Here is a 25,028-nt window from a genome sequence, read left to right on the forward strand (position 1 = left end):
CAATGCAATGCAATGTGGTGAAAGTGAGTTTTCATGACCATAATATCTATTTAAGCAGCTAGTACAAAATCAACCTCACTTTTGTTCCCCTGCAATGTCACTGAAGTTCATTAACCCTTGATGCTGCCAAAACAACTCTCTCACTCTAATATTGTATTTCTTGGAGCATAGAATGGGTAGGATGTTGTGAACATATTCACTTTCACATGACTCACAACATCTGCACAAAACTACATCAAGCCTTACCCTTACTATAGTGTGCCATCATTTTAAAGTAACTTATTGTATTTTCTTCTTTTAGTGACAGTTTCATCACCTGGATCAACAGGTGGTAGTACAACTAATGAAGACACAATATCTGCAACAACAAGTCAAGTCACAACAGACTGGTGGACTATACCACCGTATGTATACCCCTTCAGTTTATTGTCAAATTGTGATTGTATCGTAAAACAAAAATAAAATAACCATTGGCCCACATCTAAACCTTACAGAAATGTTATGATTGTGTAGTTTGGCCATTAGGGCCACTTACGATATAGATTATTAACCCCAAGGGATACAACCAGGAAGGGGCTATATGGAAATGTTATGATTGTGTAGTTTGGCCATTAGGGCCACTTACGATATAGATTATTAACCCCAAGGGATACAACCAGGAGGGGGCTATATGGAAATGTTATGATTGTGTAGTTTGGCCATTAGGGCCACTTACGATATAGATTATTAACCCCAAGGGATACTACCAGGAGGGGGCTATATGGAAATGTTATGATTGTGTAGTTTGGCCATTAGGGCCACTTACGATATAGATTATTAACCCCAAGGGATACAACCAGGAAGGGGCTATATGGAAATGTTATGATTGTGTAGTTTGGCCATTAGGGCCACTTACGATATAGATTATTAACCCCAAGGGATACAACCAGGAGGGGGCTATATGGAAATGTTATGATTGTGTAGTTTGGCCATTAGGGCCACTTACGATATAGATTATTAACCCCAAGGGATACAGCCAGGAGGGGGCTATATGGAAATGTTATGATTGTGTAGTTTGGCCATTAGGGCCACTTACGATATAGATTATTAACCCCAAGGGATACAACCAGGAGGGGGCTATATGGAAATGTTATGATTGTGTAGTTTGGCCATTAGGGCCACTTACGATATAGATTATTAACCCCAAGGGATACAACCAGGAGGGGGCTATATGGAAATGTTATGATTGTGTAGTTTGGCCATTAGGGCCACTTACGATATAGATTATTAACCCCAAGGGATACTACCAGGAGGGGGCTATATGGAAATGTTATGATTGTGTAGTTTGGCCATTAGGGCCACTTACGATATAGATTATTAACCCCAAGGGATACAACCAGGAAGGGGCTATATGGAAATGTTATGATTGTGTAGTTTGGCCATTAGGGCCACTTACGATATAGATTATTAACCCCAAGGGATACAACCAGGAGGGGGCTATATGGAAATGTTATGATTGTGTAGTTTGGCCATTAGGGCCACTTACGATATAGATTATTAACCCCAAGGGATACAACCAGGAGGGGGCTATATGGAAATGTTATGATTGTGTAGTTTGGCCATTAGGGCCACTTACGATATAGATTATTAACCCCAAGGGATACAACCAGGAGGGGGCTATATGGAAATGTTATGATTGTGTAGTTTGGCCATTAGGGCCACTTACGATATAGATTATTAACCCCAAGGGATACAACCAGGAAGGGGCTATATGGAAATGTTATGATTGTGTAGTTTGGCCATTAGGGCCACTTACGATATAGATTATTAACCCCAAGGGATACAGCCAGGAGGGGGCTATATGGAAATGTTATGATTGTGTAGTTTGGCCATTAGGGCCACTTACGATATAGATTATTAACCCCAAGGGATACAACCAGGAAGGGGCTATATGGAAATGTTATGATTGTGTAGTTTGGCCATTAGGGCCACTTGCGATATAGATTATTAACCCCAAGGGATACAACCAGGAGGGGGCAATATGGAAATGTTATGATTGTGTAGTTTGGCCATTAGGGCCACTTACGATATAGATTATTAACCCCAAGGGATACAACCAGGAAGGGGCTATATGGAAATGTTATGATTGTGTAGTTTGGCCATTAGGGCCACTTACGATATAGATTATTAACCCCAAGGGATACAACCAGGAAGGGGCTATATGGAAATGTTATGATTGTGTAGTTTGGCCATTAGGGCCACTTACGATATAGATTATTAACCCCAAGGGATACAACCAGGAAGGGGCTATATGGAAATGTTATGATTGTGTAGTTTGGCCATTAGGGCCACTTACGATATAGATTATTAACCCCAAGGGATACAACCAGGAAGGGGCAAAATGGAAATGTTATGATTGTGTAGTTTGGCCATTAGGGCCACTTACGATATAGATTATTAACCCCAAGGGATACAGCCAGGAGGGGGCTATATGGAAATGTTATGATTGTGTAGTTTGGCCATTAGGGCCACTTACGATATAGATTATTAACCCCAAGGGATACTACCAGGAGGGGGCTATATGGAAATGTTATGATTGTGTAGTTTGGCCATTAGGGCCACTTCCGATATAGATTATTAACCCCAAGGGATACTACCAGGAGGGGGCTATATGGAAATGTTATGATTGTGTAGTTTGGCCATTAGGGCCACTTACGATATAGATTATTAACCCCAAGGGATACAACCAGGAGGGGGCTATATGGAAATGTTATGATTGTGTAGTTTGGCCATTAGGGCCACTTACGATATAGATTATTAACCCCAAGGGATACAGCCAGGAGGGGGCTATATGGAAATGTTATGATTGTGTAGTTTGGCCATTAGGGCCACTTACGATATAGATTATTAACCCCAAGGGATACAACCAGGAAGGGGCTATATGGAAATGTTATGATTGTGTAGTTTGGCCATTAGGGCCACTTGCGATATAGATTATTAACCCCAAGGGATACAACCAGGAAGGGGCTATATGGAAATGTTATGATTGTGTAGTTTGGCCATTAGGGCCACTTACGATATAGATTATTAACCCCAAGGGATACAACCAGGAAGGGGCAAAATGGAAATGTTATGATTGTGTAGTTTGGCCATTAGGGCCACTTACGATATAGATTATTAACCCCAAGGGATACAGCCAGGAGGGGGCTATATGGAAATGTTATGATTGTGTAGTTTGGCCATTAGGGCCACTTACGATATAGATTATTAACCCCAAGGGATACAGCCAGGAGGGGGCTATATGGAAATGTTATGATTGTGTAGTTTGGCCATTAGGGCCACTTACGATATAGATTATTAACCCCAAGGGATACAACCAGGAAGGGGCTATATGGAAATGTTATGATTGTGTAGTTTGGCCATTAGGGCCACTTACGATATAGATTATTAACCCCAAGGGATACAGCCAGGAAGGGGCTATATGGAAATGTTATGATTGTGTAGTTTGGCCATTAGGGCCACTTCCGATATAGATTATTAACCCCAAGGGATACAACCAGGAAGGGGCTATATGGAAATGTTATGATTGTGTAGTTTGGCCATTAGGGCCACTTACGATATAGATTATTAACCCCAAGGGATACTACCAGGAGGGGGCTATATGGAAATGTTATGATTGTGTAGTTTGGCCATTAGGGCCACTTACGATATAGATTATTAACCCCAAGGGATACAACCAGGAGGGGGCTATATGGAAATGTTATGATTGTGTAGTTTGGCCATTAGGGCCACTTACGATATAGATTATTAACCCCAAGGGATACTACCAGGAAGGGGCTATATGAATGACCCATGTCCATCTTGCTTTCCAGCCATGTGTGTATACATGTGTCTGTGTTCACCCATATCCCTAAATTTCAACCAAACCTGGTACAAATGTCAAATACTATAGTGTGCATATGCTGTCACTTAATTTTGCAAACTGATGGCCATATTTTCAATAAAAATACACATTTTGCCTCAGATCTCCAAAAGTTTGATACATACAGACACCATTCAAGTGCTTCCTCATATATTAAAAATAGTAAAGTTTATATTTACCTTTGACCTTGACCTGTCCAACATGTTCAAGAGCAAATAACCCAAATTTGTCTTTCTACCATAACTCCAGAAGTTGAATACACAGATTATATTCAAGTGTCTACACCTATATTATCAAAGATAACCTTTCCTTTTATACCTTGACCTTTGAGTGTACTCAAGGTCAAATAACAAATTACTTATTAATCATTTATAAAGTTTTGTATCTAGAGACACCATACATGTGTCTGCAGCTATGTTTATAGAGGTTACCTTTCAAGACAGGTGCTAAGCTTGGACCTTGACCCTCAGTGTCAAGGTCAACAGCAAATTGTTAATTAACTTTTGAAGTTTAATGTCTCGAGAAACCATTCAAGGAAATTTACAAGCATAGTATTATAGGTATGCTTGCAATTTTGAACTTGAAGTCTATTCTGGAAATTGTTCAAGTCAATACTGATGATTGGCTGCATGGGCATACTATAATACTTGAGATAAAAAATGTGATATTGGTTAAAAACTGAACCTCTAAAACTACTGGATAAATTTGTCTGAAAAGTAATAGTGTGTGGGTTTCTTTCCAATAACAATATTGCATAATATGAAGGAATGAGTGATAAATGCCATTATTAGCACAACTGAACTGAATTTATTGCCTTGGTATATGGAGGGGACATTACTTAAGATGTGTAGATGGCAAATTGTTCAAATGAAAATGATCATAGCTGTGTGATTCGGGTTAAAAATGTGAAATCTGGTTGGAAAATAGTATCTGAGTGAACTGTAGAATTTCACTGTTTAATTAATGTCATGAAATTAAATGTTTTTATGGAGTAAGTCGGACTTATTAGCATGAGTAATCTGTTGTTGAGATTCCTTAATAACATACTTGTTAGCACAACATACATATATACCTCAGCTACACAACCTTTCCTATAGAAAAAGTATTGCAAATAATGTAAGGATGGATAGACAAGTGGATAATCAACAAAAACAGCATGGTTTCAGTGTGGTCAGTTGTGCTACAATGGCATTAAAACTATTCTATTTAACCCCAATTGGGTTCCATCCATCCGTCCGTGCATGCCCCTCTGGCAATGCACCAACCGATTTCAACCAAACATGGCACCAAGTTAACATATGTGACACATCACTTTGTTTTGTGACTGAATCCAATATGGCTGAATGGCAGCCATAATTGTTGTTTGTGTGTTTAACCTCATATCTCTGGCATGCACTAACTGATTTCAACCTAACCTGGCACAAAGGTAACATGCTATATGTGACATATGCACATCACTTTGTTTTGTGACTGCTTGGCTGATTGGTGGCCATATTTAATTTGTTGTTACATTTCACAATTTGCATCAAAACTAAGTTGTAGGTGTAATACATAGTGACTCAATCCATTCAATGACATGTGCCTACACTCATATTATCAAATATGAGCTTTCTTTTAAGACCTTGGCCTTTGACCCTGAAAGTCTTCAAAGTCAAATAGCCAAATTTTGGTTATCTTCATAGCTTTTCAAATCTCAAGTGATACTATTTCAATCATAACTTGGGTGAATTTTGTGACCTTAACCTTTATAGAAAAATTTGTGATAAAAAGCACATTCCCCAAAAATGTGATACCTATGGACACCATTCAAGTGTCTACCATACCCTCACATTATCAATGATGAGCTGTCTATTGAGACAGTGACCTTTGACTTTGAGAAACATTTTCAAAGTGAAGAGAGAGGAACGATAACATTCTAGCTGTACACTTAAGATGGCCAAATACCATATTGCTAATTATACTGAAAACCCAACACTTCACGTGCACACATTTTCAAGCCTGGAAAGCCCAACAAAACATTTCCATGTTAAAATTTCCAAAAATGTGATTATCTTACACAATACAACACACAAGTTAGGGGTGGTGGGGGGCTATGTTACTTGTATTTTATTATTTTAACCCAGATTTCTTTTGTTAATATGGCATTTAAATGTGTACAATTACAAGTAGAGAATGATACAAAATTTGTAAAGATTAAACAATGCCAAAGTTTTTATACTAATTTTATTATATAACTCTTAGTTATGTTAATCCCATAATTGTTAATTCCCTCATCCACTGCTGTAACCCTGCTGCATCGATTTCATTTGTTGTGCTGTATAAATGTCATATACATATACATCAACAGACTCTGAATACTTCAACCTTTATTTTAAATTCTCAGTGTTTGCTGATTTGTACAAAGTGGGTGTATTAAACAGAATTATTTATGGTTTTATATATAGCAATGGTCCGCACACAAATCTCATTATAATGGATACCATGATTAACAAATGGAGTTTGTAAAACTTGTAAACCTAGGGTATCCATTCCAGACCATTGTGGGTACCATGATTGACAAATTATTTATTTTATTTATTTATTTATTTATTTATTTATTTATTCGGAAAACCAACAGGAATGAAATCCCAATTACAGGCTTCACAGAACATACAAAATACAAACAAATATGTACAAACCTTACGAAACAATATATACATTAAAAAGGTCTGCAGAACATACAAAATACAAACAAATACGTACAAAACAATATACATTAAAAAGCAACAATAAAAAGCACATCAAGTATAAAAATAATTCTGTACATTAGTTTTAAAATGACTAAACCTGTCAAATATGTCAATACTCGAGTTACATTTGGCAATTTCATTCACAGTGGATAGAGCCCGTGGAATGAAAGAATGCTTATGAACATTAATTCTGGTTGTAGGTACCCGAAAAGGAAAATTAAACCTTAAATTACGTTGAACATTCAGAGGGATTTGTGTCAAATAAGAACAGTTAATCACAGAATGGACACATTTGTATAAAAAACAGCGATCAGAAATTCTCCTACAATTGAAAAGAGGGGGTAGTTTGAAAAACTTACACAATTCTAAATAATCTGAAGAACAATAACGTATATTTTATTTAAAGCATAAATATTTGATAAATTTCCTTTGGACACGCTCAATCTTATCCACTAGATTATTTTGCCATGGGTTCCATATAAGGGAACAAATCTAAAGGCCACTCCGAACCAAGGATATGTACAGGGTCTTTACAGACTTTACATTATTAAAATCTTGACAATGACGCTTCAGGAATCCCAGATTGCGTATTGCCTTTTTAACAAAGGGAGTTTTGTAAAACTTGTAAACCTAGGGTATGCATTCCAGACCATCTAATTTATTACACAGGGTTTAATACTTTGTGTATGAATTTCATTTGTTTGTTTGTTTGTTTGTTTGATTGTTTGGTTGGTTGGTTGGTTGTTTATTTAATGGCTCTGTCTTTGTTTACTGTTGTCTAAGACAACATGATCTTCAGTTTTGTCAGTTACTACAGAGTATGTTTTAATGTAAATAGGATATTTGATAAACACTACATTACTCATGGGTAAAGTATCAATAAATGTGTTACTTTACAAATACAGTCAACTCAAAGGTCAACATGTGACAGACTTTAGTACCACTCACCTACAATATCCAAAATGTAAGTTAAATCTTATTATCAGCTCTTGGAATTCATAATTCTATGTTTTGAATGTGTTAATTTGCCATTTTAAATGATTCTTAATATCATTGTAATTTTATATACAGGAAAGACATGCCTGTGTTTATTGGTGCCATGGTGGCTATTGGCTTGAGCATTTTGGGGGTGTTACTGTTTGGTATATGGTACTGTAGACATAGGCATAAGAAGGAGAGAAAACGACAAACATACTGTGAGTAGAAGACTTTTCACTTTACTTTTACATGTGGTCTCCAGAAATTACTGCTTCAAGAAGTGTTGTACTGTAAATTCTTTTTGTGACAGATCTGGATGTCATTTCCTTGTAAATCTGAATTTAGAAATATAATAGAATTAGTCGTGTCAATAACAATGTATAATCATTTAGAAATATAATAGAACTAGTCGTGTCAATAACAATGTATATGCATTTAGAAATATAATAGAATTAGTCGTGTCAATAACAATGTATATGCATTTAGAAATATAATAGAACTAGTCGTGTCAATAACAATGTATATGCATTTAGAAATATAATAGAACTAGTCGTGTCAATAACAATGTATATGCATTTAGAAATATAATAGAACTAGTCGAGTCAATAACAATGTATATGCATTTAGAAATATAATAGAACTAGTCGAGTCAATAACAATGTATATGCATTTAGAAATATAATAGAACTAGTCGAGTCAATAACAATGTATATGCATTTAGAAATATAATAGAACTAGTCGAGTCAATAACAATGTATATGCATTTAGAAATATAATAGAACTAGTCGAGTCAATAACAATGTATATGCATTTAGAAATATAATAGAACTAGTCGAGTCAATAACAATGTATAATCATTTAGAAATATAATAGAACTAGTCGAGTCAATAACAATGTATATGCATTTAGAAATATAATAGAACTAGTCGAGTCAATAACAATGTATATGCATTTAGAAATATAATAGAACTAGTCGAGTCAATAACAATGTATATGCATTTAGAAATATAATAGAACTAGTCGAGTCAATAACAATGTATATGCATTTAGAAATATAATAGAATTAGTCGTGTCAATAACAATGTATAATGCATTTAGAAATATAATAGAACTAGTCCAGTCAATAACAATGTATATGCATTTAGAAATATAATAGAACTAGTCGAGTCAATAACAATGTATATGCATTTAGAAATATAATAGAACTAGTCCAGTCAATAACAATGTATAATCATTTAGAAATATAATAGAACTAGTCGAGTCAATAACAATGTATATGCATTTAGAAATATAATAGAACTAGTCGAGTCAATAACAATGTATATGCATTTAGAAATATAATAGAATTAGTCGTGTCAATAACAATGTATATGCATTTAGAAATATAATAGAACTAGTCGAGTCAATAACAATGTATATGCATTTAGAAATATAATAGAACTAGTCGAGTCAATAACAATGTATAATCATTTAGAAATATAATAGAACTAGTCGAGTCAATAACAATGTATATGCATTTAGAAATATAATAGAACTAGTCGAGTCAATAACAATGTATATGCATTTAGAAATATAATAGAACTAGTCGAGTCAATAACAATGTATATGCATTTAGAAATATAATAGAACTAGTCCAGTCAATAACAATGTATAATCATTTAGAAATATAATAGAACTAGTCGAGTCAATAACAATGTATATGCATTTAGAAATATAATAGAACTAGTCGAGTCAATAACAATGTATATGCATTTAGAAATATAATAGAATTAGTCGAGTCAATAACAATGTATATGCATTTAGAAATATAATAGAACTAGTCGAGTCAATAACAATGTATATGCATTTAGAAATATAATAGAACTAGTCGAGTCAACAATGAATATGCATTTAGAAATATAATAGAATTAGTCGTGTCAATAACAATGTATATGCATTTAGAAATATAATAGAACTAGTCGAGTCAATAACAATGTATATGCATTTAGAAATATAATAGAACTAGTCGAGTCAATAACAATGTATATGCATTTAGAAATATAATAGAACTAGTCGAGTCAATAACAATGTATATGCATTTAGAAATATAATAGAACTAGTCGAGTCAATAACAATGTATATGCATTTAGAAATATAATAGAACTAGTCGAGTCAATAACAATGTATATGCATTTAGAAATATAATAGAACTAGTCGAGTCAATAACAATGTATATGCATTTAGAAATATAATAGAACTAGTCGAGTCAATAACAATGTATATGCATTTAGAAATATAATAGAACTAGTCGAGTCAATAACAATGTATATGCATTTAGAAATATAATAGAATTAGTCGAGTTAATAACAATGTATAATTTAGAAATATAATAGAACTAGTCGAGTCAATAACAATGTATAATCATTTAGAAATATAATAGAACTAGTCGAGTCAATAACAATGTATATGCATTTAGAAATATAATAGAATTAGTCCAGTCAATAACAATGTATATGCATTTAGAAATATAATAGAACTAGTCCAGTCAATAACAATGTATATGCATTTAGAAATATAATAGAATTAGTCGTGTCAATAACAATGTATATGGATTTAGAAATATAATAGAATTAGTCGTGTCAATAACAATGTATATGCATTTAGAAATATAATAGAATTAGTCGTGTCAATAACAATGTATATGCATTTAGAAATATAATAGAATTAGTCGAGTCAATAACAATGTATATGCATTTAGAAATATAATAGAATTAGTCGTGTCAATAACAATGTATATGCATTTAGAAATATAATAGAACTAGTTGAGTCAATAACAATGAATATGCATTTAGAAATATAATAGAACTAGTCGAGTCAATAACAATGTATATGCATTTAGAAATATAATAGAACTAGTCGAGTCAATAACAATGTATAATGCATTTAGAAATATAATAGAACTAGTCGAGTCAATAACAATGTATATGCATTTAGAAATATAATAGAACTAGTCGAGTCAATAACAATGTATATACATTTAGAAATATAATAGAACTAGTCGAGTCAATAACAATGTATAATCATTTAGAAATATAATAGAACTAGTCGAGTCAATAACAATGTATATGCATTTAGAAATATAATAGAACTAGTCGAGTCAATAACAATGTATATGCATTTAGAAATATAATAGAACTAGTCGAGTCAATAACAATGTATATGCATTTAGAAATATAATAGAACTAGTCGAGTCAATAACAATGTATAATCATTTAGAAATATAATACAACTAGTCGAGTCAATAACAATGTATATGCATTTAGAAATATAATAGAACTAGTCGAGTCAATAACAATGTATATGCATTTAGAAATATAATAGAACTAGTCGAGTCAATAACAATGTATAATCATTTAGAAATATAATACAACTAGTCGAGTCAATAACAATGTATATGCATTTAGAAATATAATAGAATTAGTCAAGTCAATAACAATGTATATGCATTTAGAAATATAATAGAACTAGTCGAGTCAATAACAATGTATATGCATTTAGAAATATAATAGAACTAGTCGAGTCAATAACAATGTATATGCATTTAGAAATATAATAGAACTAGTCGAGTCAATAACAATGTATATGCATTTAGAAATATAATAGAACTAGTCCAGTCAATAACAATGTATAATCATTTAGAAATATAATAGAACTAGTCGAGTCAATAACAATGTATATGCATTTAGAAATATAATAGAACTAGTCGAGTCAATAACAATGTATATGCATGTAGAAATATAATAGAACTAGTCGAGTCAATAACAATGTATAATCATTTAGAAATATAATAGAATTAGTCGAGTCAATAACAATGTATATGCATTTAGAAATATAATAGAACTAGTCGAGTCAATAACAATGTATATGCATTTAGAAATATAATAGAACTAGTCGAGTCAATAACAATGTATATGCATTTAGAAATATAATAGAACTAGTCGAGTCAATAACAATGTATATGCATTTAGAAATATAATAGAATTAGTCGAGTCAATAACAAATGAATGTATAATTATGCATTTAGAAATATAATAGAACTAGTCGAGTCAATAACAATGTATATTCATTTAGAAATATAATAGAACTAGTCGAGTCAATAACAATGTATATGCATTTAGAAATATAATAGAACTAGTCGAGTCAATAACAATGTATATTCATTGAGAAATATAATAGAACTAGTCGAGTCAATAACAATGTATAATTTAGAAATATAATAGAACTAGTCGAGTCAATAACAATGTATAATCATTTAGAAATATTATAGAATTAGTCGAGTCAATAACAAATGAATGTATAATTATGCATTTAGAAATATAATAGAACTAGTCGAGTCAATAACAATGTATATGCATTTAGAAATATAATAGAACTAGTCGAGTCAATAACAATGTATATGCATTTAGAAATATAATAGAACTAGTCGAGTCAATAACAATGTATATGCATTTAGAAATATAATAGAATTAGTCGAGTCAATAACAATGTATATGGATTTAGTAATATAATAGAATTAGTCAAGTCAATAACAATGTATATGCATTTAGAAATATAATAGAACTAGTCGAGTCAATAACAATGTATATGCATTTAGAAATATAATTGAACTAGTCAAGTCAATAACAATGTATAATCATTTAGAAATATAATAGAACTAGTCGAGTCAATAACATTGTATATGCATTTAGAAATATAATAGAACTAGTCGAGTCAATAACAATGTATATTCATTTAGAAATATAATTGAACTAGTCAAGTCAATAACAATGTATATGCATTTAGAAATATAATAGAACTAGTCGAGTCAATAACAATGTATATGCATTTAGAAATATAATAGAACTAGTCGAGTCAATAACAATGTATATGCATTTAGAAATATAATAGAATTAGTCGAGTCAATAACAATGTATATGCATTTAGAAATATAATAGAATTAGTCAAGTCAATAACAATGTATATGCATTTAGAAATATAATACAACTAGTCGAGTCAACAATGAATATGCATTTAGAAATATAATAGAATTAGTCGAGTCAATAACAATGTATATGCATTTAGAAATATAATAGAACTAGTCGAGTCAATAACAATGTATATGCATTTAGAAATATAATAGAACTAGTCGAGTCAATAACAATGTATATTCATTTAGAAATATAATAGAACTAGTCGAGTCAATAACAATGTATATGCAATTATGGATTCACCAAATAAACACTGTCAAATGGACCCTCTACCAACCTGGATGCTGAAGGAATGTATAGATGAACTTTTACCACCCATTACGGAAATCATCAATGCTTCATTGGCAAGTGGATGTGTTCCCAACTCATTCAGGACAGCCTTAATTACACCCATCATCAAAAACCTGAAAATGACCCCAATGACCTCAAGAATTAAAGACCAATATCTAACTTACCGTTCCTGTCAAAAGTGCTGGAGAAAGTAGTGGCAAATGAACTTCATCATCACCTACAAGGCAATAACTTGTATGTAAAGATGCAGTCTGCATACTGTAAACATCACAGTACAGAAACCGCTATCATTCGTGTTTATAATCATTCTTCATGCTATTGATGGACACCAAGATGTTATACTTGTACTATTAGATCTGTCTGCAGCATTTGACAGGATTGCCCATCAAATTTTAATAGACAGAATGAATAAGCAGTTTGGAATAGATGGCGCAGCACTCTCATGGTTTAAGTCATTACCTCCAGCATCGAACACAACATGTAACAGTAAACAATACAAAGTCTGCCTGCCATAGCTTAAACTTCAGAGTTCCACAGGGATCAGTTCTAGGCCCCATACTCTTTATCATGTATGTCGCACCCTTAGAGGATCTGATTTCACAACATAATCTAAACAGTATGATGTATGCTGATGACTCTCAACTTTACCAGATGATGAAATGATCACAACACATGAACACAGTCTCAAGCATTGTAGCATGCATTGCTGATTTACAAACTTGGTATGGAAATATGTGAAAGATCGGCCAAATTTGGAAGTACCTCAACAACACCAGTACCGAGAGACTAATCCATGCATTTGTTACCTCTAGGCTGGATTATTGCAATTCCATTCTCTATGAATTACCAGACAAAGAGATCCACAAACTTTAACGGGTACAGAACACAGCTGTTAGACTTGTTGTCAAACTACGGAAATATGATCATGTCTCGACAGTATTACGTAACCTTCATTGGTTACCTGTACGTCAACGCATTGTATACAAAATCTTGCTCATCACCTACAAGGCTGTCAACAAACAATTATTATTATTTAGAAATATAATAGAACTAGTCAAGTCAATAACAATGTATATGCATTTAAGGGCTACACCATGTCATTTCTAGGGGTGGGTATATTTTTGAGAAAAAATTGTCACAGGAGAAATGTGGAAAATAAATTTGTGGATACCTTGAATACCTTGAGTGCCTTGAATGAATCCTGTAATTTTTCATTATAATGATAAAATATTTTGGAATGGTATGGCATTGAGAATTCTTCCAGAAACAAGACAACACCCAGAACAACAGCCAAATGATTGACAATGTGTATATGCACTTGTTGGTAGTATTATAGTATTAGATACTTAATTAATTAATGTAAGGAAATGTTACCACCTGTAATTTAGATGTGTAAATGTTACTTTTGGGGTAAAAGAATGCAAACTGAAGACATTTATTTACAAAATGTGTGTCTTTTAAAAGTATATCCAGTTGTGCTACAGTGCCATTGGTACTATTTTACCAACCAACCAACTTCATAACAACATATTCTTTTGCCTGAATCAGCAGTATCACTTACAAGGTTCCCCGACTAAGCAGTATCACTTACAAGGTTTCCTGACTAAGCAGTATCACTTGCAAGGTTTCCAGACTAAGCAGTATCACTTGCAAGGTTTCCTGACTAAGCAGTATCACTTACAAGGTTTCCTGACTAAGCAGTATCACTTGCAAGGTTTCCCGACTAAGCAGTATCACTTGCAAGGTTTCCCGACTAAGCAGTATCACTTGCAAGGTTTCCCGACTAAGCAGTATCACTTGCAAGGTTTCCCGACTAAGCAGTATCACTTACAAGGTTTCCTGACTAAGCAGTATCACTTGCAAGGTTTCCTGACTAAGCAGTATCACTTACAAGGTTTCCTGACTAAGCAGTATCACTTACAAGGTTTCCTGACTAAGCAGTATCACTTGCAAGGTTTCCAGACTAAGCAGTATCACTTACAAGGTTTCCTGACTAAGCAGTATCACTTACAAGGTTTCCTGACTAAGCAGTATCACTTGCAAGGTTTCCAGACTAAGCAGTATCACTTACAAGGTTTCCTGACTAAGCAGTATCACTTGCAAGGTTTCCCGACTAAGCAGTTTCCCGACTAAGCAGTATCACTTACAAGGTTTCCCGACTAAGCAGTATCACTTACAAGGTTTCCCGACTAAGCAGTATCACTTGCAAGGTTTCCCGACTAAGCAGTATCACTTACAAGGTTTCCCGACTAAGCAGTATCACTTGCAAGGTTTCCCGACTAAGCAGTATCACTTGCAAGGTTTCCCGACTAAGCAGTATCACTTGCAAGGTTTCCCGACTAAGCAGTATCACTTACAAGGTTTCCCGACTAAGCAGTATCAATTGCAAGGTTTCCCGAGTAAGCAGTATCACTTGCAAGGTTTCCCGACTAAGCAGTATCACTTGCAAGGTTTCCCGACTAAGCAGTATCACTTGCAAGGTTTCCCGACTAAGCAGTATCACTTACAAGGTTTCCCGACTAAGCAGTATCACTTACAAGGTTTCCCGACTAAGCAGTATCACTTGCAAGGTTTCCCGACTAAGCAGTATCACTTGCAAGGTTTCCCGACTAAGCAGTATCACTTGCAAGGTTTCCCGACTAAGCAGTATCACTTGCAAGGTTTCCCGACTAAGCAGTATCACTTGCAAGGTTTCCCGACTAAGCAGTATCACTTGCAAGGTTTCCCGACTAAGCAGTATCACTTGCAAGGTTTCCCGACTAAGCAGTATCACTTACAAGGTTTCCCGACTAAGCAGTATCACTTGCAAGGTTTCCCGACTAAGCAGTATCACTTGCAAGGTTTCCCGACTAAGCAGTATCACTTGCAAGGTTTCCTGACTAAGCAGTATCACTTACAAGGTTTCCTGACTAAGCAGTATCACTTGCAAGGTTTCAAGACTAATCAAATATATGTCAGTTTATCAAACCCATGCTAACAACAAGCTACATCATGTTCTTGCCTTTCAGTAATCCCTCCTGGTGAAGGAAACACTAAAAAGACACGATCTCAATCTCAAACCAGTAATGGTAGCCAAGGAAGAGTAGAACTGAATGGAGAGAGTGCCAGTGCTCACTACAGTAAAAGGTAACCATGGTGACCAGATCTGTTTTGTTTTGCTTTACATCAGCAATTAATTATGAGAAAATATGACAATGAATTCTCAATACGGCATATGCTGGTTATCAGATATCATGGTTTGGCCACTAGGGACAAATACAACAATTTTCCATTGTTTCCAAGCCAAGATTGACTGCATTTTTCGTGAGTTCAAGTAGATCGGCTTTTCTTGTTTTCGATGAGGTAATTTTCCTCTCCTTTAAGAACGCAAAGAGTTCTTTTACGCACATTGTGTTCACAGTTTCGTGCATTGCTATACTATTAGCAGTCATGACGAAAATTCTGGCCCTCACTTTGTCCACAGACAGTGCTTTGTCAAATATGGGGTGCCGTCTTAGATGCTTGCCTGCTAAATGATCGGACATTCTATATGCCATATCCCCTAGCTGTTATTGTATGCTTGCTATGATATGCACAGTTTGATTGGTTATGATATGGCTAATATGTTTTGATAGTGATCATTTTTAATACACCAAAACAGGTGGGATATGGTCTCATCTACAAGTATATCAATAATTTTGAAATACTGAATTCTAATTTACATGAATGTATGGTCAGTAACTTGACCAAGGAATTAGGGAAAATTGGTATGAAACACGTTTTTGGTCAAAAAAGCATGTGAAATTTAGTTTTTTAGCACAACTGAACTGAGGTTCAGTAGTGCTATAGGGATCGCCCGGCGTCTGTCTCTCTGTCTGTGTGTGTGTGTGTGTGTGTGTGTGTGTGTGTGTGTGTGTGTGTGTAAACAACTTAAAGTCAAAAACCGCTGAACCGATTGCCATGATATTGGTGGGTCCATTACCTTGGGTGTCTAGTTGGGAAATTGTTCATATCAAAATGATCGCATCACAGGTGTGTGATTTGGGTAAAAAAATGTGATTTTTGGTCAAAAAACTTAAACTCAGAAACTACTGGGCAGATTGGTGCGAAATTTGGTGGGAACATTCTTAAGGGGTAGAAAGTAAGATTTGTTCATGACATGATGATTCCATCAGTGATATGCAAATTAGGGCTAAAAATGTGTCTTTTTGGTTGAAAATCTATAATTCCAAAACAACTGAACAGATTGGGCTGAAATTTAATGGGAATTCATCTAGGGATGTATGGATGAAGAAACATTAAGCATACAATGATTCCATGATTGATATGCAAATTAGGTGTAAAAATGTTCATTTTTGGTCAAAAACTTATATCTCAAAAAGTACTTGGTCACCGAGTCTGAAACTTGGTGAGATGTTTCAGAAAGTGTTATTCTGCACATTTTCTTCAAAACATTTTGACAAAATTGGTCTAGCAACCATGACCACGCCCTTAGCAACAACCAAATGGCAGTATATTTTGGTCAAATAACATCATCTGGTAGGCAAATGAGTGAACATTCAAAAAATGTATGCAAATACCCTAGCAACCATGACCACACCCATAGCAACAGCCAAACGGTCGTGTATTTCACATAGATAACAACAGGGATTGATAGACAATTGAATAAGCGTTCAAAAAATGTATGTAAATTTGCCTAGCAACAAGACCACGCCCATAGCAACAGCCAAATAATCACACATATTGCAAAGATGACAACAGGAATAGAAAGACAAATGAATAAACATTCATAAAATGTATGCAAATGTGCCTAGCAACAAGACCACGCCCATAGCAACAGCCAAATGATCACATATATTGCTAGGATAACAACGGGGATTGATAGACAATTGATTAAACATTCAAAAAATGTATGTAAATTTGCTAGCAACAAGACCATGCCCATAGCAACAGCCAAATAATCACATATATTGCAAAGATAATATCAGAATTCATACATGAGTGAACAAAAACATACAAAAATGTATGCAAATATATCTAACAACTGTACAGTTGTGCTACAACGCCATTGGCGGTATATTTGATAAATACAAGGGTTACAATTGGAAATTAGCTGTAAAAATTAATAGACAGATAGTATGGGTGTTGAGTTAAATATTTATCATAAAATCAACAAGTACTGTCCGTCGATGATTACAGTAAATACAAACAAATTTGCATATATCATATACAAATACTGCATACATATAAGTCTACAGATAGCAGCATAACGATATGTCTCACGGACGATTATATCCAACACTTCGTCTGTTAACAAAAATCTGACGAAAGACAATGATGTAGTTTCTGCCGTAACGTCTTTATCAGTTCATGTAAACCAACATAGGAGTAATCGTACGGCATTGGCATCTGTGGTTTGTCATCGGCAGGATCACGCGATCGCAGGACCAGCCTTTGACAACATCAGTCCAAAAGTCAAAGTTATCGGGAGGGTTTTCGATACATTCTAGGAGGACTAAAAGTGCTACGTCACAGATATCAATGACGCAGCGTCACAAGGGTTAACTGGCTGAGATATAGCTGTTATTGTATGCTTGCAATGATATGCACAGTTTGATTGGCTATGATATGGCTGATATAAGAGCTATAATATGCATGATTTGATTGGCTGAGATATAGCTGTTATTGTATGCTTGCTATGAAATGCATAGTTTGATTGTCTATTATATGGCTGTTATAATTAAATAATTAAATATTATATAGTAATCATAATTTTAATAATAATCATGTTTTTTTGAAAATTAACCACCTTACCTAGAGTAGTTTGTTATGCTGAGTTCAAAAAAGGGGGTCATTTTTACCTCCCGTAAGGGTACGGGAGGTATTAAAAGGGGGATGTATGTCTGTGTGTCTGTCTGTCTGTCTGTCTGTCTGTCTGTGTGTCTGTGTCATCATTTTCTAAAAAATGGCTGGCTCAATTGTAATGAAATTTAGGATATATTATCTTTAGGGTAATAGCTAGACCTGATTAGGTTTTGAGCCAGATCTGTTAATGTTTAATTAGAGAAATTTGCATATTAATGAAATCAACTAATTATACAATATCTTAAGACTGCATACTTCAGTTTCAATATAATTTAGTACATTTGTTAAACATAATAACATACATTTGTCCTATAAAATTCGTTGATGTATCTTACAGCGTTAATGAATAATTTGCATAATTAATTATTTTTGGTAATTAGGCTATATCTTAAGAATACATACTTCAAATTCAACATAATTTAGTACATACGTTAACCATAAGAAAACACATATGCCCTATCAAGTTTGTTGATGCACCGTGCAGTGTTAATGAATAATTTGCATAATTAATGATTTTCGGTAATTAGGCTATATCTTAAGACTGCATTAAACAGTACCATACACTCTTACATACATTAACCTGGGAAAGCACGCTTGTCCAAAAAACAAAGCCTTTTACCATAGTTATTTTTAGTTTAATGAGTTATTTGCATAATTAGTGATTCCCTTACGGGAGGCATTCAGTTTAAATCTGGTTTCTTCCGTAAGGAAGAGATATATTTAAGGGTGGAATTCTGTGTGTCTGTCTGTCTGTGTCATCATTTTCTCCATAACGGCTTGCTCAATTCAAACGACATTTTGAAGACGTATTCCGAAGGGTAATGGTAAGACTTGATTAGGTTTTGGTAAAAATCTTGTGAATATTAATGAGCAATTTACGTAATTAATGATTTTCGGTAATTAGGCTATATCTCAAGAATGCACGCTTCAAATTCATTATAACTTGGCACACACATTTGCGATACCAAAGCGCACCTGTCCTGAAAATATTACTAATGTAGCTTTTAGTTTTAATAAGTTATTGGCATATTTTTGATTGGGCACAAAAAAGAAAAAAATAGTTTCGTCAGGAAATGTTGTCTAAAGTGGTGCGACTTTATCACCATTTTCTAAAACACGACTGGCTCAATTCAAACGAAATTTATTGCATGTGTTCTGTAGGGTAGTGACAAGAACTGATTAGGTTTCGGTAAACATCCCAAGAATATTAACGAGAATTTACATAATTAATGGTTTTCGGTAATTAGGCTATATCTCAAGAATGCACATTTCAAATTCAATATAATTTGATACATGCATTTGCGATACTAAAGCGCACTTGTCCTGAAAATATTATTGATGTAGCTTTTAGTTTTAATAAATTATTGGCATATTTTTGTAGGCCACTAAAAAGGAAAAAATAGTTTCTCGTCACGAAATGTTGTCTAAAGTGGTACGACGATGCACTTATTTTTTTTTTTTACATTCTCAACAAATGTCACAGTACATGTTGTGGTTGGCCAGGAGATCACTAACAGCAATGAGCAAATAGCAATCAATGAGAAAAAATAACTTATTACATATGTTCTGTTGTATTCCAACAATTGTCTGTAGGAACAACAATCTCCAAACTTTGCCCTTACGGAAGACATTCAGTTTACATCTGGTATGATCATATGTAGTCTTGCTGCTAGACGTTCGGGCTTTCTTTCGATGCTATAACTATAAGCGAACGAAGTTCGCATGTGAGGGCTTGCCCGAACAGTCTAGCGAATGTCATTTTCAGACTGGACATTCCATTGAGATTACTATAAGCGGTGGGTCGGGCCATATATGCATATATATACTTTAATATATTCAATAACCTATGACCTCGGGGAATCTTTGCATGCAAGTGTTGACAAACACATTTACGTCATTACTATGGCTTATCGGTTTATGGTAATTGTGAGTTTGATGAGAGTGTAGACATTGTCATTCACACATTTCAGTTAACGCATTGGTGGTTATTTATACAAGCCCCTCCTTAAGATGAATATGCATGAAAAATTAGCTATTGTTCTCTGTTTGTGCTTGTCGCTAATACGGTTCTCTGATTGGCAGTTATTTATATCCTGATGACATTCGCTAGACCTCGGATGTTCTATCCTCGATAGCGTTGTTCGGCTGTGTGTCGTATTTTATCAGAAGAACATCCGAGGGCTAGCTGATAGACTAGATCATATGTTGCCATGGTAGCCAAAAATCACCATAATATGTTAATCATTTTTCTAAAATTTGACATAAAACATTGAAAACAAATCAAATTTAGTGAAAAATTTCCATCTTTTTGGTATGTATGAGTTAGTGCTACCTGGTGTAACATAAACTGTATAAAATTGGATAGCTGTTTCCAAGGAAACGTATGGTAGACGTGAAAATTATGTTTTCGTTATATACACATACATCTCACAAATAACATTATAAATCTGATAAATATCTTTTTATTTGCGAATTGGCCACACTGCAAAGGGTAGTTTGTCACGCTGAGTTCAAAAAAAGTGGTCATTGATTGAACATTAGTTGCCATGGTAACCAAAATAACCATATTATGTGGATTTTTGAAAAATTAGACATAAAACACTTTTAAAAATTAAAATTTAGGAAAAAACATCATTGCTGTTGGAATGTATGGGTTGGTGATATCTGATGTAACAAGGTTTCATGATTTTTGAAATTATCTGTATCAAACTTATGCAATTCTAAAACTCTAAAATCACCAGTCTGAGAATAAATTGTAAATACCTAAAATACCAGCAGTCCTTGAGAATTCAATCTATACAATTTGATTCAGTCTTTCATCACAAAATCTCCAAATAAGTACACATACATTTGAGTACAAGTTGACATAAGCGACTCGATACTGTATATTGTTCGTATATGGATAGAATTTTAAAATCCCACAAAGTTTCGAAGATTGTCTGCTGCTCTCCAACTGACATTGTAGTATAGTGACAACTCGATGTGCGTACATGCGTATGTACGTATTTCTGGGTCCCAAATTCAGACGATAATAGACACTGATCTCATTCATGTCATTGGGGACATGTGGCATCATGGTAGCATCCATTGTTACAGGAATATTATTGATCAATTATCCAGAAATTTTCAATCATGAGGCTTCTGAGGCGTTGAGTGCGAGAAATATGGCGACTGTTACACTGTGTGCACGCGAGGCGAATGACGTCACTAGAATGTAATACAATGTAGCTTTTGCATCGATGACATAAAACAGCAAGGGACATTGCAAATATTTTTTTTCCGACATTTCATAGGCGAATGTTATGCAGTGTTTTGCAGTGTCTGCTGATCAGCACCTGTTACCAGCACGTTGTGCTGGTGACATGTCTGAGATTTTTATGACATCATTTTGAGGAGTATGTCTATGAAAAATGAGCACTGGTTACCTTTGATAAATGGTTGCCTAAGTACACTGAATCCACAGAACTTTAACGGTGTCTAAATCATGAGCAAGCGTGAACGTCTACTTTCTAGGGAATTGCATAACATATAACCATGGCCGATACATGTATTTGACCTAAAACCTATTGTTCTGTATCATCTCTTTGTAACATCGTTATTTTGGTTGTAAAGATTCAGTTTGCTTCATCGTACATTACAGTATAGCATGACAAGTTGAGAACTACATTGTCTGTTTACATGTAATACAGGTCGACGTCAACATGTGTGTTAGTAGGAGTACGTTAGACTGTGGTTATTACCGTGCCTTGACCACGTTTCCTACCTCAATCCGAATTAGCACTTGCGATTTTATGTGCATTTCACCTGTTTCTATTTCAATTGTCACTATACTTGGTCATCACAATAATAACCTTTACCGATGCAACAAACTTTTTGAATGCCAGCAGTAAGCATGTAAATGTAACTGGGTTCCCTGACCAATTTAGGAGTTCCCCGGTTGTGGCTCGGATCATGATCAAAGTGAAATCGAACATGTGTTTGAACTGATATAAAGAAGGTAAGTCAGCTTCATGATAATAATTTTGGGGGGTTTTTTTTGAACAACGATTCGTAGTCCGGTTGTCTGTCTTGCTTTCAAGCAGACTATCGAGAGTTGATTGCTTTTATTTTGATACATAACAACATGTACCATTGTTGAAATCAACATAAAAAGACACAACGCTGTACTGATGTTGCATTTCAATGTTGCCATTGTTGTGTCTACCTGGAAAATTACTGCATCATCATGGCAAACACAGGTTCATATATGGACACAACACGTTACAGTCAATATGTCAAAACAAAAAATAAATAAATAAAACAAAAATAAGACATGCCTAGCCATAGTTCTCTTCAGCATGTTCAAATTTTATTTTACAAGACAAAAATAGTCATAGACGATACACCATGCCACATGTACAGTAAGTCTTCAGTATGCGCATGGGACGGGCAGTTTTTTGAAAGACAACGAAAATGCTATGTAATGAACCCAATCAAGAGAAAATGAAATAAAGTGAGTACATATATAGTTTTCAAAGTGGCTGGTTATCAGACAAAACTAAAAAGCCCAAAGTGTAAAATAAGAAATTAATTCATAATTATCTAGAAAATATTTGACGATTATGCGGCAAAACAAGACTAGCAATGTTATCACTAGCGAAAGTGTTCTTTGTGAATTTAACCCTTGACCTATTTTCATACGGACGTCGAAGGAAATGAGGTCAGTGTGACATCTCAAGCATGATCAACAATGTTAACATGAGTGAGTACAACTAAATGTTGTCTAAACTTTAGTGGAAGAGAAATTCTGTTGATCAGACACAGACTATTTTCAAATTCTTACAACATCTTGAAGATAGGAAGCAAAATGTGACACTGACAGACAGGCTAATCTGTCCGTACCATACAGGAGGCACAAACATACCACATGTGCATCTGGTTGACTGGGATTGATTGTGATCACGTAATATTTAGTGCTAATTTTATGCTGTTGCTTCCAAATATTATTGAACTGCAATCTTTCTAAACAAGTCGTGGAAATTGCCAGAAACCTGATAATTTTATGACTGAATATGTTACGATCAAAAATTCCCTTACTTTCAGTTAAATTTTCTGATGGGAAGCAACACATTTAGTGTGAAATCTGATAAGCGACATTGATGGGTACAGTGACGTAAATCGTAAACAAATCTAACGTTGGTAACTATTATTTCTGTAAATTATCCTTAAATATCAAGTACACCTGTCTTCATAGCAAACAGAAATCTGAGTCCAAGTTTTGCCACAAACGGATACATCATTTGACTCCATCACAATGGCACACACAGATATTCTAAAATAAGTATCAATAGCTCAAAAACCTGGTTCAAATTTTATCACACTCGCACAGCTCAGAGTGCCTGCAGGGGGTCAGAAAAAATCGATAATCTTTTCAGTAAACTTTGCAACACTGTATAATCAAAATATTTGTACCTGTCAATGTACTGCTGCATAGTACAAATACTACTACTAAACTTTGGACTGTACACTGTACTGTACATTTGGTACAGTATGTTGTGAAAGTCTACGATGATTTGGAAACAGCAGCGATTTCGGAATAATATTACAAATAAAGTAAGGCGCATTGCAGATATTGTTTTTGGGGAATGTCATCGGCAACTTTATAAATCATTACAGAACAATTTATTTGGCCTATTAACCTTGCTCGGTCGTGATGCGAGCTGTTCAGACAAAGATCGGCGGCGGTGGCGGCGGCGCTACTCCTTTATTTGCGTATACATTTATGTGCCACCCTTTTGCGTTCGTTTTCTAGCCATTTGGTCTAAAATGGGGTCAGGGTTTTTTCGAACTCAAGAGTCAAAAACGGGACCACTTTGCATTATATTTTATTTTGCTTGGTCTAAAATGTGGCCCTTTGTCCTTTGCCAAATCGTAATTACCATTAATTGCCCCAAAATGTTGCCTCCTAAGGAAAATGTATTTTGTCTAAACTTTATGCTAAAAAAACCCTGTAAATTAATGGTCTAAAATGGGATACTGATTTTTGGTCAAAGTGGGTCTAAAATTGGGCTTATGACGACACACCCCTATCAAAGATGGCCACTGGTTCCGCCCCGGGAGAAATATTGGTAAAAGTCAAACTAGTCCGACACATTATGAAGTCACAGTCAGTTACACTGGCATCATAGAAATAAATAATTAACGTTCGAACAAACTCTATAGATTCCTGAGGATTTTTCAAGCTGATCTATGTTTTGTCATTGCACAGAACTCCTAATAGTATATACAAATATTTAGACT

General features: G+C 34.5%; 1 protein-coding gene across 1 annotated transcript in view; it reads left to right on the top strand.

The window, feature by feature from the left end:
• The window catches only part of LOC144440776 (uncharacterized), a 141,095-nt gene that overhangs the window by 70,357 nt on the left and 45,710 nt on the right, over positions 1-25,028 (top strand). The window contains exons 11-13 of the mRNA XM_078130155.1: positions 302-404; positions 7,702-7,826; positions 15,914-16,031. Of these exons, the coding sequence (XP_077986281.1) occupies positions 302-404; positions 7,702-7,826; positions 15,914-16,031 (346 nt within the window). The remainder of the gene's footprint in view (positions 1-301; positions 405-7,701; positions 7,827-15,913; positions 16,032-25,028) is intronic.

The sequence above is a fragment of the Glandiceps talaboti genome, chromosome 10, assembly GCF_964340395.1.
Source record: "Glandiceps talaboti chromosome 10, keGlaTala1.1, whole genome shotgun sequence".
NCBI lineage: Eukaryota > Metazoa > Hemichordata > Enteropneusta > Spengelidae > Glandiceps > Glandiceps talaboti.